Below are 15,519 nucleotides of genomic sequence, written 5' to 3'. Positions count from 1 at the left end.
AACAATCAGAGAGGGTCTAAATTCAGAGCCCTCCTTTACAGCATACCCTGTAGCTCGTGTGTCGTTCAGAGAAGTCAAATCCTGCTATTTCTGAAGGTTACGTTAGGTAACTATCAGTTACCTGAACTTAACACCTGGGGAACACTCACGAATTTTCTTCACTCGTGCATTCCCACACCAAAGGCACACTTTGACAAGACCCTGGAGTACTGCCACCTGTGCTATTATTACCAGTACGGAGCAGCCAATATGTAATACAGCTCTAAAAGGCATAGTACGAAGATGAATACCAATACCATCTTGTTATATGAAGGTACTACTGGCCCCAGATGAAATATGTACAGAAAAATTTCAATGTGAAAGCAAGAACAAAAGAGTAACAGGTAAAGATGAAATGAAAATGCAGTTCATCACTTCACAAGAACAGTCGTTTGTGTTCTCAGAACAGACGATCAGCCATGCAAGTATTTAACCTACTCCATCTATTCCTATTCAGACATTTAAAGCAATTCTAGTAGTGCCGTACTGTACTTGAAAATTAATGCTGTTCTAACCCAGAAATAGCAGATGTTCTCAGACCAGCAATTTGCTGGCTTTAAACGAGGCTTAATCATCCAAAGACTGAGCACGTTAAAAAATGTTCGGCAACAGCATTGGCAATCATAGCCAACTTTATTTCACAAATTCTCATCAGTAATCAATCGGCTTGAGGCAAGCGTCGCTCTTGGGGTTGGAGGAGGTAGGCCCATATAATTGCTTCAGTGCTTCAGCGCACCAAGCAAAACCTCGGCAGTTCCCCAGGCATGCAAAACACAGCCTGCCAGACACTCGAAGGATAGGGAAGTCAACATTTTGCATTGCAAAGCAAACCAACATTTATCCGAAAGGGTATCGAGTTGCAGTTTACCATTCAGCAGTTGGATTCCAGTTGTGGTTTAACTGATCAAAAACTATAATCCAGCCTATTGATTGCTGCGAATACCACTGTTCCATTACCCAAATTTACTAACTGGCTCTATTAAAGACACCTATGAACAGGAAAGCTGCCAACTTACCTAAGTAATAAACAAGAATCACACTTTAATTTACCTCGCATTTACAGAACAGCTTAAACTTCAAATGCACATTAGTATTTAGATGCATTACTGCAATAGCATGGATAGACAAATGATTTGCAACTGAGTAATCATACAGACTAGATCTTTCAAATCCCAGTTCACAATGTGCTGCACATGTATCCAGACCAAATTTTAAAATACTGAGAAACGAACATGAAATTTCGCTGTGTTTCGCCCGTCTAATTTCTTCCAAAAAGTAAGAGCGAGGATTACTGCTACTAGCCCTTGCCAAGTGTAATGGAAATTGGACAAAAGCCTGCACATATCCTAAAGAAAAAGATTTTAATTTCCTCTTTGAAATCACTGCCAGCACAGTTTTGATGCTCTGATCTGAGAGACTGCTCAGTGAATGCAGGGCAGCCTGCTAAATAATGCGCAACATGAAAGATGAGTAGCAGTTCCACAAACAAGCAGGCACACTTGTGGCATGAATGTAACGGCCTCAAAACAGTGAAACAACAAACTGAGGGCTTCATTTTAGCTCTAGAACGTAACAATACAAAAGCACACACTTCTCACCTTGTTTTGTTCACCCCTTCCCAGCTGCAAACTAGAGAGAGAAAAAAAAAATGCCCAAGCTTGGAAGCAGACAAAAGCAGCTAAGCCTAAAAGTTGCTAAGCCTAACATGGCAGACGAAACTGAAGACAATGAAAATCCCCTGTTGAAAACTAGGGACAGAAAGGTAAATGCCCAAGCTTAACATCACACAAAAGCAGTTGCCGCATTAGTGGACATTACCATGCTTTTGCAGAGTCGAGCTTCTAAGCCTAACATGGCTCCCAAACCTTAAACTAACCTTAGAGGTTCTGCTGCTGTTGCACAACCTTTCGCCCATCTGGGAAATGCAAACCAAAACTGAAATAGAGGACGATCATAGTGAGCCTCACATACACAACTGCAGCCACTGCAACCTGCTGGCCTTCAGCAGTGTCCTGCCTGCACCTGGGTCAACATGGCCACCTCCTCCTCTGGTTAGGCCTAAAGGCATCCATCTTGTTCCTCCAGAATTGAACAGTTTTTCTCCCGCAATGCTTTCTGGTCTTGGTTCCATCTTTCCTTTGCACTGTGGCAGCCCTCAGAGATGTCACGCCTCTGCTTTCACGGTATTGTTGGCAGGTGTGGTTGCGGCGGCTTCGGGCGGTGTGGGAATGTCGTTGTTGTTGTTGTTGGCGACGCCTTCGCCGGCAGCCCCTTCAGTCGGCTGGACGTACTTCCACAAGCCATACGTCTTGCCGACCGTAGTCTGCCAGAGCCGGAGTGTTCCATCCTCGCTTCCGCTCGCGTACAGCTCTCCGTCAGGCGAGAACCTCACACAGTGCACAGGCCCAAAGTGGCCCTTGAACGATTCTGAAAGTACAGATTGTGTGCACCGAGGGTAAGTAAGTACCAGCAAGCCATTGAAAGTCAATCCACATCCAAAACACAATACCAGTGTACAAAACAGAACTATTCTTCATACTGGCTGCATTATTGAAAAGTAGGGGTTCGACTTTTATGTTCTACAGTATAAACGCGTGTAAGGGCCGCACGCATGCATGGGCCGCACCCCGTTTTCCCGAAGGAAATGTTAAAAAAAAATAAATTCGTGTAAGGGCCGCACCTGAACTTTCCACGACCCAGGCGGGAATAGCCTTCTCAATGCACGCACCATGGGGCACCAACAGGGCACCAATTAAATTCACAACGCCATGAGTATAAACTGTCACTAAAACAAGCCCATTTTCCTAAATCCTGCCAGGTCTTTTAAGTTTCCAGTTAGAATTTTGACTGACGACTTCAGTGTCAAACATACTCTGGTTCTGAAACACTTAGGATATAAAAGCCAAGTTCATTGCAAGAGTTATGTGCGTACAACAGTACACCGCACCTGCACAAGAGGTAATTATAATTATTTCCCTCAGCACACCAGCAGTGTGCCAGGATGGAAGCCTCACCCAATTCCGTTCCAGTCTCATACTCAAACTTGTACATCTTGAAGTCCTCGCCTCCGCAGACAAAGACCGACTTGTCAGGCAGCAGTGATGCGGAGTTGACCTGGCTGGGAATCTGGAACTCCTTCAGTTTTTCAAGCCTGGCGCAGGACACAAACGAGTAAAGAGAACTGTCAGGGAAAAACGCGGTGGGACAAGACAACAGGAGAAAGAAAAGAACAGGTAATAACCGAACGATTCGGCACACCAGAAAAAAAAGAACAAAAGCAATGCAAGCAGGTCAGTACTCACAAGAAAGTTAAATGAACTACAAATTAAACAAGATTCCGAAGTGTTAACAAACTGGAAATGTCTGCCAGTGGGTCAGTGTGACGGTTCTCCATTTACAAGCTAGGCAGTGAAAAGTTTGATTCTAGGCAAATAGGACTGAGACGAGACCTTCAGTTCCTCTGTTGCAGGTCATCTGGAAAGGAGTTAACTTCTTGCCAGAACGGAAGACCCTATTTTACTTGAATCACCATTGAACCACCAAGCCGATAAACCGGCAACCAAACAGGGTACAGTTAAACCGTGTTATAGTAAACAGGTAAAAAATCACAAAACAGTTAAAACCGAAATCTGTAATATAAAAATTTCTGGCGGTTTAGCATTGCTAAGAATGAAATATTGAGTGAAAGCACGTTTTTGCAGGTGGACACCAACACCACATACATGAAAGCGAGACTGAGGTGTCCACTGACCCAGGGAGCCATTTGTGAGCCTTTCCTTCCTCACAATCAATGGACTCTACAACCTGTAACCCACTTGTTTTGTTTGCTTAGGTTTAAGAAATGGCACAGTAATATTCACACTCGGTGGACACCTCAACCATGCCTTAAGGGAAAGGATAAAAGAGGGAATGAGAGAAGATATGTCACATGGTGCAACACATACACCACTCCTCCACTTGAAGGTTAAATTGCAGTGCTGATGACCATGGCTTGACTATGCCAGTATAGCTTTCGCTTTAAAATTTACCAAAAACTTGCACAAAAGAGGCACAATTCAGTCAGTCTCATTAAATACAGACTGCCTTCAAGGAATCTATAGAGTATGCAACTGCCCATTAAGTGTACTTGTTGCATCACAGGCGTCACGTGCCATGGGTCCTCAGTGGATACTCACGTTTCCGTGCTCCATGTGCTCACCATGTGGCCGTGGGTGACGACCAGCATGGTGCCGTCAGGGGTTAGTTCAAGGTCACTAGGGGCACTGGGGAGGTCCAGTCGGCCAACTTCTGCCCCACCGACGTAGTCCCAGAACCTGGAAAGTTTCGCATTGATTCGACACCGCACTCGCGGAAGTCCCAGCAAAGCTACGTCTGTCTAATGCAAGGGTTCTCAAACTGGGTTCCAAAAACCCTAGTGTTCCTCGGGAGTGGTTTTTGCAGTTCCCTGGGCACCTAAATCCATGCATGGCACTAATTCGCCATAATTATTAAGGAGAAAGCCTTTAATGGCTCATACTGTCGTCCATTAGCAGAGGGTGTCACACCTTTGGCAGCGTTTAACTCGTGTTAACTTGGGAACTAAAAAAGATAGGGGAAAACGAATGGTTGCTTCAAATAGAGGAAGAAAAAAATAAACCTAGGAGCCACGTTTGATGACTGCAGATTAATTAATTAATTATAGGCAAAAATGTCGAAATTGCGTCAAAATAGCGCGGGCGTCGATATAGCCACGGGAACGGTGTGACGTCACATCCACCAGAAGTAGTCATGGCATAGTGAGAAGTGTCACAGAATAGTCGGTAAAACGCCTGATTTGCGTCAAATTTGATGAAAAAATGTGTAATTAAGCGTAATTAACACTTAAGATCCCCGAAAGATGTATAATTTGGGTATAGATATAGCCACGGGAACGGTGTGAGATCACATCCACCGCAAGTCGACCCCCGCATAGTGTCCTCGGCTTTCGCCTCTGAACGCTTTAGCTGCCAAAGTGTCCTCACAATTTTTTTGGCCCAACACTATCTTTTAGTGCATGGGTGCGCACTTTAAATCCTGTATCGCCTTCTGATATGATGTGCCAGTACTGACTGCTAACCACACGCCCTAACTTTCGAAAATTTACAGTCTGCATTTTGTGCTCCCAGGCCTTCTCTGCCAATCTCCAATCGTGTTCTTTTTAGAGAACCTCTTCCGAACATTTGTGAGCTATTTCCGCACTTCAGCTTTCTCGTAATGAAGTGAAACCATGTTTTTAACACCAGAAAATTACGGCGATCAATGAGAACACCCTTCACAATAGGGAGCTTTACCTTGAACACAAACGGTCAGTACTACCACACTTTCAGCACAGCACAGAGGTATGTCAATAGAAGAACACTGTACCTCATTGTACATTGTAAAGGAACATTGTACTGATGAGCACCATAAGCACAGCTAGAAAAGGTGCACTGTGGAGAAAAGACACCGATTGCTGCAATCAGGTTGTGCTAGCCACAATCTACAAGGACAGCACAGGCACATGTGAAACTAATAATTAGAACATATTTCAGATGTACTGTATTTACTCTCGTAAATAGCGCACTTTCTCTTTCTTTAAATTAAGCCTTCAAGAAGAGGGTGCGCAAACTACGCGAAGATTTTGCGACCACCGTCCTAAAAAAAAACTCTACAAGGATGTAACGCGCAATATACAGTGTGTGTTGCCTCCCGTGATTGACCCCCCCCCCAAATCCCAACCCTCGCTGGCTGCAAAAAAAAAAAAAAAAAGTGAGTCAAAATGTAGGACGCATATCCACTCCTGTCCCGCACCACGTTATGTATTTCCCTGTGGAATGGCGCGACAACGCATGCGCAGCTCAAAGCGATAAACACGCAACAATATAAATAAAGGCTAATGGATTGGTTATATGGTTATATGGGCATTTAACGTCCCAAAGCGGCTAAGGCTATGAGAGACGCCGTAGTGGAGGACTCCGGAAATTTCGACCATTTGGGGTTATTTAACGTGCACTGACATCGCACAGTACACGGGCCTCTAGAATTTCTCCTCCAAAGAAATTGAGCCGCCGCGGCCGAGATCGAACCCGCGTCTTTCGGGTCAGCAGCCGAGCACCATAACCACTGAGCCACCGCGGCGGCATATATCCTTTATCTGTCTGGTACTTGCCACTGTAGCGACCCGCCTAAACATTCACTTTTCTTTGGACAGATCATTAGGATTGCCTTATGTAGACTTCTGGTTTGCATTCCTATGTTTCGATACTTCTGTATTATCTGTCTTGCAGCTAACCCACTAAGTTCGTCCACTTCGTAATAGGATGTACCCTAGACAGTGTACACTTCTCAGGAAGTCCTCCATACTGACATAAAGTAACAGCAATTCCTCCTAGAATAATCGCACGTGTCCGCCACGTGGAAAGACTGCTCTTCACCTGACTGTTTTGTCGTCGGATGCAGAAACAATGCGCTTGTCATCCTGGAGAAACAGCACTTTCTTGATGGCCGATGTGTGTCCTTTCATCATGGTCGGAGCTGTTGAAAAAGTAAGAAAACAAAAGCACACAGCCATGGGTCAACCGACACACCACCGCAGTGCTCAATAAAATGCCCACCTCACAATCTAATCACAATGGAGTTGGTGTTTGGAAATGTTTTAAGGGGGGATGAGGGTCTTAAAGCTAACCTTTTTATTTATGGCTAGAATACCATGAAATGTTGCACACAGATGTGTTTTTCTCTTCCGATTCCAAAAATGTAATAATAATTGAGCTGGTGATTTTAGATCAATAGTTATCTTAAATTTTAGAGTGTAATTAGGTAGTTTCTTATACAGCTTTAATGAACTTTCTCACTGCATTTTGTTGCTTTTGATAACACGAATTGATATCCAGAGAGTTCCCGTACCTGATGACAATCTTCATTTTTTTGTTTAGGCCACGTATAAATAGTAATTTACAATTAGCTTAACAGGTTGCAGTGTCAAATACTGCAACCTTTTACTCTCGACATAGTATATCAGGATGACATGCCTTTAGAGAAAAACGAAGAATGTCATCGGGTGTGGGAACTCTCTGGACATCAATTCATGCAATTAAAAGCAACAAATTGCAATGAGAAAGTTTAGTAAAGCTGCGTAAGGAATAACCTAACTACATTCTAGACTGTCCGATTTAAGACCACCAGCTCAATTATGATTACATATTTGGAATCAGAAGAGAAAAAACACATCTGTGTGCGAAATATCACGAGATTCTACTCATAAATAAGTTTTAAGACCCTCGTCCCCCCTTAAATCAAAGCGTTGATGCTGAGGAAATTATTCTCCATTTCGATGCAATGTGCAGTTTCAGGTACCAGACAATCCCCAATGCAGGATCGCATTACAACTTTTATTTCTACTGCTGTCACACCCCGAATAATACTCGTGGCTACAGGCATACAATGACATGAGATTTAAAGGGACACTGAGGAGAAATTGAAGTTGGCTTGTATCGGCAGAGTACCAGCTCCTGATTACAAAAACGCCACTCATACTGACAACAAAGCTCTTGTAACGTAGAAAAGAGCAAGAACTAAAATACAGGTATCGCCGCCACAGGGCAAACTCGCAAGTACAAGCGTGATGACGTCATAGGACAAAGCAGTGTTGCTAGAGCCAATGGTTCTAGCAACTCTAGGACCCGAGAAGCCACGAATCACTGAGGCGCAGCCAATGCATGCGCAAATCTCCTTGACGTCGCCAGATGGCACCACGTGCCCGGCAGCTACGCACGCGCCTGAAGCATCGGGACCAATCAGCGCCTGCTGACCGGCGTTAGGGGGGCTCCCGGTATTCCGCTAGAGGTAACAAGGTACACGGTATGCTAAAGGTGTTTATTTGCGAGAACTTCGTTGACGACTTCGAGAACGAGATCCATTGTAACGCTGGCAAAACGCCAGTGCAAACGTAAGCGAAGCGACTGTAGCGACGGCCGCAATAGCCGATAGATGCCTTCAACGTGCGGCCGGCGGTAGCTTTCGTTTCAGCTGCTGCTAGGCAGCGCTGGCCGCTAGAAATCGCGGAGTCTGCGGTACGTCATGTTTCACGTCACTTAGTCCTGTGTCGTCATAGGAGAATCCCAAGTTTGAATCAGAGCGGCGGGAAAAACTTTTTCAACTTCGAATCTAAATTTCTTGGAAATAAATGCATCTTTCGCTGCCGGCCAAGTGGCAACAAAGCCATGACATGCCGGACTATCGGATTTTGCTATAAAAAAATACAGTGAACTCTCACTTGAGTGAACTTCAAGGGACCGAAGGAAATAGTTCACTTAACTGAAAGTTCACTAAACTGAATATTCACTAGACTAACATAAGACATGGCATCCATAGTGTCAAAAGTGTGAAATGGAATTTATACGTAACTTATACAAGGTGCATAGCAGTTAAAACGCTGCCTTTCTCACTTTGAAAAAAAATCAGTAATCTTCTTCTGCACTTGTACATTTAAAGCACAAGAAGTTACAAAACTATCGAAAGAGTCAATGTTTTTGTAAACTTCTTCTGGCACAGCTTGCTGTTGAGACACAAAGTCTCTGAACTTTCCGATGCACCCTACAACCTCAGCTAGAGTTATATAGGGCTTGAAACTGGCTCTGCAGTTGCCTCCTCTTCATTGCACTCGTCTTCCTCTGGACAAACACTGGAAACAATCTCCAGTTCAGTCTATCCAGCACAGGTAATCGGTGCACTGTCACACAGTGCATAGTCTTCAAATGAAGTACTATTGCTATCGACCTCCAGCTGATGACAGATCTCTGTCATGAGGGCGGGCATCGGTTGCGCCTGCAGTGGAGGGCTCAAAACTTCGTTGAACTGATCGGAAAAATAAGCCTGGGTCCTCTGAGCGAGTTCGTTAAACTGAAATATTCACTATTCCGAAATTCGTTTAAGTGAAACATTTGCACATAGAATCTATAAGAAAACTGCCGGGGCTTTTTAAAAAGTTCGTTATTCTGAAATATTTGATAAACCGGAGTTTGTAGAACTGAGAGTTTACTGTATTAATAGTGCTCTCCTCAGTGTCCCTTTAAAGGGGGACTGGTCTTAGACCAATTTTCTTTACTTGTGGTCCAATCCTAACAAAACTATATTGCTTTGCTCACTTTTTTAATGCTGATTTTAAATCTGAAATTGCTTTTCCCACAAACTAGGCTGTTCCTAAGATGATTACTTTTAATTAGTCATTGATCAGTGCCTCGGTGCAAAAAAAAATGGCTCAATAAAAGTGTGCTGTTACACCGCCTAATAAAAGTCAGTTTTTCCATTTTACCCATATAAATAATTTAATGGAACTTTCAACATCAACATTCAATATGTGCCTGTCATGCATTCAAAACATTGTGCAATCATTAATTTTCAAAGCCCAATTGAGAAATTCTGCCTTGAACACTGTAACCCCTGAAACTTCAGCTTCCTTTAGCAACAAATTACATCTCTATCTGTTTTAGATGCAGACATATCAATGAGTCCCCAAATTTTCACGCCATTAAATCGTCTGTTTCTATACAAAATCAGCCCACACAATGACACAAATTTAATATTATTGTCAAAATGCTGATTTCCGGAAGGAAAAAAAAAAAACTGGAGGATGTGGAGAATAGCTGTGGACTCCAAAAATGCCATTTTTACAAAACTGATTTTTAGGCTACTTTGTGGTCCCAAGACAAGTGTTCCACACTGAAGGCAACTCTGCCCAAGATATTTAAAAATGGAACTTTTTTTTTTCAAGTCACTTTATTAAAATAAACTCGCGACACCAATCATGTAAAGGACTCAGAGATCAAGAATGACAAGTGAACCTGGCCTCAGAGATCTGCACCAAAAGAAAAGCGCTGATGGATTCGCAGCTTCCTTGTGAAAACCGCATGTGGAGGCAATACCCATATTTCGTTTGTTTTGTTGTTTTTTTTCACATTTTTTAACTTACAAAAGCCTCTAGCCATTAGAATGCGGTAATCTATCGACAGAGGCGAACTTCAATCTGACCACACCATCTCTAAGTTTATGAAAACAACATTCCTGGCATGTACTGAGACATTTAGGCAACTCTGTTCCATGGTGCTCGTTAGGGCCATTACCAAAGGCAGTCAAAAGCTCCAACACACTCCATCCTACAGCCCGCTTGACCATTCGCTGCCCCCCCCCCCCCCCCCCCCCCATTACATTTCCATTTTCTCAGAATCCACTCTGTTACCCAATAGATCACCAGTTATCTATTTTTCTGCATTACATGCATAACACAGGCAAGGTGCGGCGAAAAATAAATGGCTGGCGGCTTAGCATTACTAAGCATAAAACCTTGTGCGAGAGCAGTTTTTTGCAGGTGAAAACCACTTGCCTGAAAGCGCGATTGAGGTGCTCACTCAAAAAGGCAGCCAATTATGCATGCCTTCCAACTTTTTCATCATCAATACCAACTAACTCAACGTACTCTGGCAGCCTATTCACCAGTGCCGCATTTCTGCAGCAATGTTGTCAACGCCAATGCGCATTGCTCTAGTGTTGTGCGTCTGCCACAACGTTGTCCACACCAACGCATGCAGCGCACATCTCTGTCCCTACTGCCACATAGCTCAAAGCGCTAATATTAGTTTGATTGTAGTATTAGTTGATGAAGATGATGTACATTGCACAGCGTAAGAGTGTGTTGCAGTTTAAGGGGGGACACTGGTCTTGAAAAGAAAATTTTATTAATTTAGTCATAGTTATGAAATTTTCAGGGCACACATATTTCTGTGCGCTGATTGTAGATATGTCATTTAATTTCATGTAAAACAATTCCTTGAGCACTTATGCACTTGTTATGGAAGTATTTTGCGGAGAGTTTTGAAGAAAATTTGCTGCAGGAAACTTACTGAAATGTATGCCATTGGGTTCTCTTGACACCAAGGAATACAATAAGGGTAAAATTATCATCCTGGCTCTCATAGAACTTGACTAATAGGGTACTGAAGCTGCCACTTCATAAACAGGAATACACACTTTCCTTCTCATTTCTGAAGTGACAACTTCAAAACTCTATAACTTAAGTTCTATGATAGGCAGGAAGACAATTTTACCCTTATTGCATTCCTTGGTATCAAGAGAACCCAATGGCAGGCATTTCAGCCAGTTTCCCGCAGCAAATTTTCTCCAAAACTCTCTGCAAAATACTAGCATAAGGAGTGCATAAGTGCTCAACAAATTGTTTTACATGAAATTAAATGACATATTTAGAATCGGCACACAAAAAAAACATATTCCCTGAAGATTTCGTAACTGTGACTTCATTAATAAAAATTTTTTTTTCAAGACCAGTGTCCCCCCTTAACACGAGGCGTGATAGGCTATAGCGTAGTGCTCTCGTGCAGTGGCCACCGAAGCTGATCTCTTCGCGCCGCCGCGGGTTTGGATCCCAGTAGCGAATTTTTATCTGCTTTATTTTTATTTGTTTATTTCATTTAGCACAAGCCCGCAAACACCGCAAGCATATAAGCATAGCAAGATTTTATTCGGGGTTTACCCATCGGAACAGTGCTTCTGCACTAAAATACTCATATCGGGCTAAGCACTTCCACAGCGCACTGGCAACATGAACACATGGGTAGAACCTGCTCGTATTTGCATACTAGCCACCTGTTTTCAGAACACATGAACCTTTTGGTAGATACTTTGTTTCCTGTACGAACACAAAACCTTGACTGAAATGAGGCAGCTGGACACTGTGGCACAAGAGAAAGCTCTGCAAATTTTGGATGATTGGATGAAACACTGTTCAAGGCTCACCAGCGTCTTCCTTGTTGACGTCGAAGATTCTGAGGGTCTTGTCATTGCTCCCCGTCAGCAGCCTGACCCCTTCCGAGTCAAAGTCCACACAGCGCACTATGTGGGGATGGGCAAATGTGTGAAGTTCTTCTCCGGCCACGGCATTCCAGAGCTGCAGGCGGACAAAGAAAAGACTTTATTAGACTAACGTGCAAGCGAGCAAGTGACTGGTATGCAAAGAAGTAGGCTCTTCCACTCAGAGTGAGAGTCAGGGTCCAAGCATACCATATGTGGGAGCACAAAAGGCCTCAGCTGTCAGCTTGAGTGACGAGTCCAGCTTGAGTGTTTTCTGGCACTCTGCCTCTGGTTTAAAGTGAGTAGGGCTCATCCAAACAGTTTTATTGCTTTGTTGACAGATGGCAGCACAGGCCTTATCATTTTCGTACCATTTTTGAAAAAATAAAATGCGTCCGTTACAGGGTTAATGACCAAATTGTTGTAATGCTTATGAGGCATAACTGCTCCACAAAGTAACAACTTCGAACACTTAACCTCATGGAAGAATAAAACTGGCCAGAAACTCGCAGCTCACTCGTGAACATCATTACGTGTCAACTCAAATGCTTTAACACCTTACTTGCTCGCCTCTATGATTCAAATGACTGCTCGTATCGGTGAAAAAAAAAATAACATAGCTGACCTACAAGTAATTATGCATTGAACCAACAACTAGCCACAAAGGCTATTGGTCCAAATATTTCAGAACACACTTTTTGAAGCTGTGTAATAAAGTTAATTTATGTAAGTGGTCACTGGGACGAGGAGTTTCGAGAGGAGGGCAGCATTACAATACAGAACAGTAACAATAGAGATTACTTTTGTTTTGTGGCAAAGAGAACAACACAGGAAACGTGCCAGTCTTACAGTCTTACCATGTACATAAAGTGCCTAGAACACTGAGTATGTAGCGGTATGTTGTGTTTATAGACAGAGTCTTGTTACGCGAGACTAGCATGTGAGACATAGTAGAAAGCATGAGTAGCGCTTCTTAACGTGCAAAAACAGGTAACCGTAGGTACCATGAAACAGATTGTAATTTATGCAGAAGCGCAGCCGTGGCCCCTCGTTTTGCATATTGTGCCTTAGATATTGTATAATATGCATTGCATATTATGCCTTAGGTGTCTTGCTTGTAAGGCTTACTGTTTATCTAAGACACAAATGCAAATAAATACAAGATTCGAGCAACTTCACCCTTACCACCGTTCCTTCGTGAACAAACACCTCACGGGTTGAGACTAACCTTGGCTGTGAAATCGGCCGCGCCGGTGGCAGCTACGGAGGCATCCTTGTTGAGAGCGACACCCCAGACAGCACCTTTATGTCCGACAAACGTCCCAATCCAGTCTCCGGTGTCTCCCTGCCTGAGCATCGGCTTTCCATCTGAATGAAGATAAAAATTTTCATCAACATACTCTGAGTAAACAGAGCACAAAGGCTTAGTGCCTTTGGGAACTCAAACAGTTCCGGAACTATAAGCACTTGAAACAGCAGGCATGAGAGACTGCCAAATTAAGCCCAAGGGCACAAGACGAGTCCACAACCTCGAGCATGTTCATATTAAATGAAGTTTGCCTGTATTCACAAATTATGGCACTTTAACGAAAAGGTGCAACCTTCACTGAAAAGACTGCTTTTATCAGCTAGAAAAGGCAAAAAAATGAAATACAGGTGCTGCCCCCCCCTGGCCGTTTTCACAAGCAGAATGCAGTGTGTCAAGACAGTTTTTCACGGATCACTGAGGCTAGCCTAGATGGCTATTTGCTTCCAAACTGTGATCACAGAGTCCTTTTCGGTGCTGATGTGAAATGTTTGAATTAAGTGGCGGAAAAAATTTTAAATCCAATGTTCTTGGAAACAAATGCGTCTTTTGCTGCTAGACAAATATGAGTATAGGTAGAAAAATGAATAGAACCGATTTTTACTAATAACTAAAGAGTGGATGGAATTGTTGTCAGCACAGTTTACAGGTTTACGTTTTGTATCAGCTGATCCAACACTACATTTACTTCGTAAAAGCAGCAATGGTATGCATGCAGCCAGAAAGAATATTCTCTTTTGCAGCTGCCAGTGACTGACTTCCAATAGTACCGAAGGAGCACAGACCTACAGAGTTCAATTGAAGTGGTAAGCTCACTGATTAGACAAACTGTCATCAGCAAAGTTGCGTATGAAAAGTGCAGGCCACTTAGTGAACCTCTCTAGGTTCAGCTGCACAGCATGCACCTTAAGTTATCGGGCTTCCCGACCAAAGTTCTCCATGTTCATGCGCTTCATCACTCAGCCAGAACTACACATGGGGCTGAAAGCAGTTAGGCCAAATATCCCTGTAATGGTAACACGTAAATACAGAGCACATGAAATTATTCAATCGCTTTTCAAATTTACTCTCGGACGTTCCTCACCATGTCGAGAGAAATGAAAATGTGATCATTTCCCACGGGAAAACGTCACAGCCACTACAACACGATAGAAATTTTGTGAGCAGGCCCCCTACGTGAGATATATTTTCGCGGCTTCCCACTCTTTGAGGTACTACCCATTCAGGCAGCAACAGTCTACTGAAAAGGCATGGCAAAGTACTTGTCACATAGCTGATATACCATTACCACGTCAATGAGTACACAACGGCACAACACAAATGTTTAGGACATCCTATGAAGTCTGTAAGCATAAAAACCACGTACTACCGGTATGTTCTGTTATTGCCGGTACCATGAGTACCGAATCGCTCAAACCGAGCTGTCACGCTTAAACGTAAACGGCTGCGGCCATGAAAATGACGGCGCATTTTCTCGATGCACACAGAGCAACAGCTTCAGTATAGCGGCCTGCTTTTTCTAGTGAAGTTTTGCGAAATAACGCCAACAGCAGCAAAGCTACACGTAACAAATGGAGCACTCTTTCGTAGCCGGCTGGCAGGGACGTAGCACTAGCCGTAACACTTAGCTACGCAGTAGAGTGAGCATACAATGAACGGCTACACATCAAGCGTCACATTGAGTAAAACACAACTTAACGACGCGGTTACAAGAAGGCCAGCGCGCATTACACTGACAAATGCGGGCTTAGTCTAAATGTGAACCTCTGGCGTAAGAGCACATGGGAGTCCGAATGAAAGGCTCGAGACTACGCCTCGTACTACGCCCGCACATGGCTGACGCCTACGGCACGTCACTGATCACGTTCCGATCACGGGAAGCCTCACCTTTGCAAGCTGAAATAAGGTAATAGGTTCCAGTCGACGATAACTTTGAGAAACACAGGTCCACTACGGGCCGAGTGTGCCCCGAACAAGTGAGCGGCGTTTGCCTCAAGCCGGCCATTTTTCGAATGCAAGCGGAAGTAGTGCAAGCAGCTGACTTCAGCCACTTCCGCTAAGGGTAAGTGTTGTTTTTACCATCCGCCAGATGGCGACACTGCCACTGAAATTCCCTTCCTTTGAAAATTGGCCCTTGGCTGCCTTGGACAGCACAGCCTTGGTCCCTTGGCTGACCTTATGGGCCTAGTGTCCTTTCTGCGCCGCTTCACCGCACGGTTTTGTTAACTGTAGATCCCGCATTTGTACCGTTTGCTGTACATGGTATCACACAAACTTCTCCGGCTCCAGGCTGACGTCAACAGCTGTATATGCTT

General features: G+C 43.7%; 1 protein-coding gene across 1 annotated transcript; it reads right to left on the bottom strand.

Annotated features, from left to right (window-relative positions):
* Positions 1 to 640: 640 nt before the first annotated feature.
* Positions 641 to 15,247, bottom strand: wmd (serine-threonine kinase receptor-associated protein wmd). Its single transcript, XM_089560828.1, has 7 exons — positions 15,092 to 15,247; positions 13,127 to 13,266; positions 11,845 to 11,995; positions 6,471 to 6,570; positions 4,215 to 4,352; positions 3,054 to 3,190; positions 641 to 2,466 (listed from the first exon to the last, which is right to left on the bottom strand). The coding sequence occupies exons 1-7, from the start codon at positions 15,207 to 15,209 to the stop codon at positions 2,204 to 2,206; spliced, it is 1,047 nt and encodes a 348-aa protein (XP_089416954.1). The 5' UTR covers positions 15,210 to 15,247; the 3' UTR covers positions 641 to 2,203.
* Between the last annotated feature and the right edge of the window lie 272 nt (positions 15,248 to 15,519).

Source organism: Amblyomma mixtum, chromosome 9, assembly GCF_055824585.1.
Source record: "Amblyomma mixtum isolate Tamu chromosome 9, ASM5582458v1, whole genome shotgun sequence".
NCBI lineage: Eukaryota > Metazoa > Arthropoda > Arachnida > Ixodida > Ixodidae > Amblyomma > Amblyomma mixtum.
Note: the sequence above shows the minus strand (reverse complement) of the source record. Positions and strands in the feature narration are given on the sequence as shown.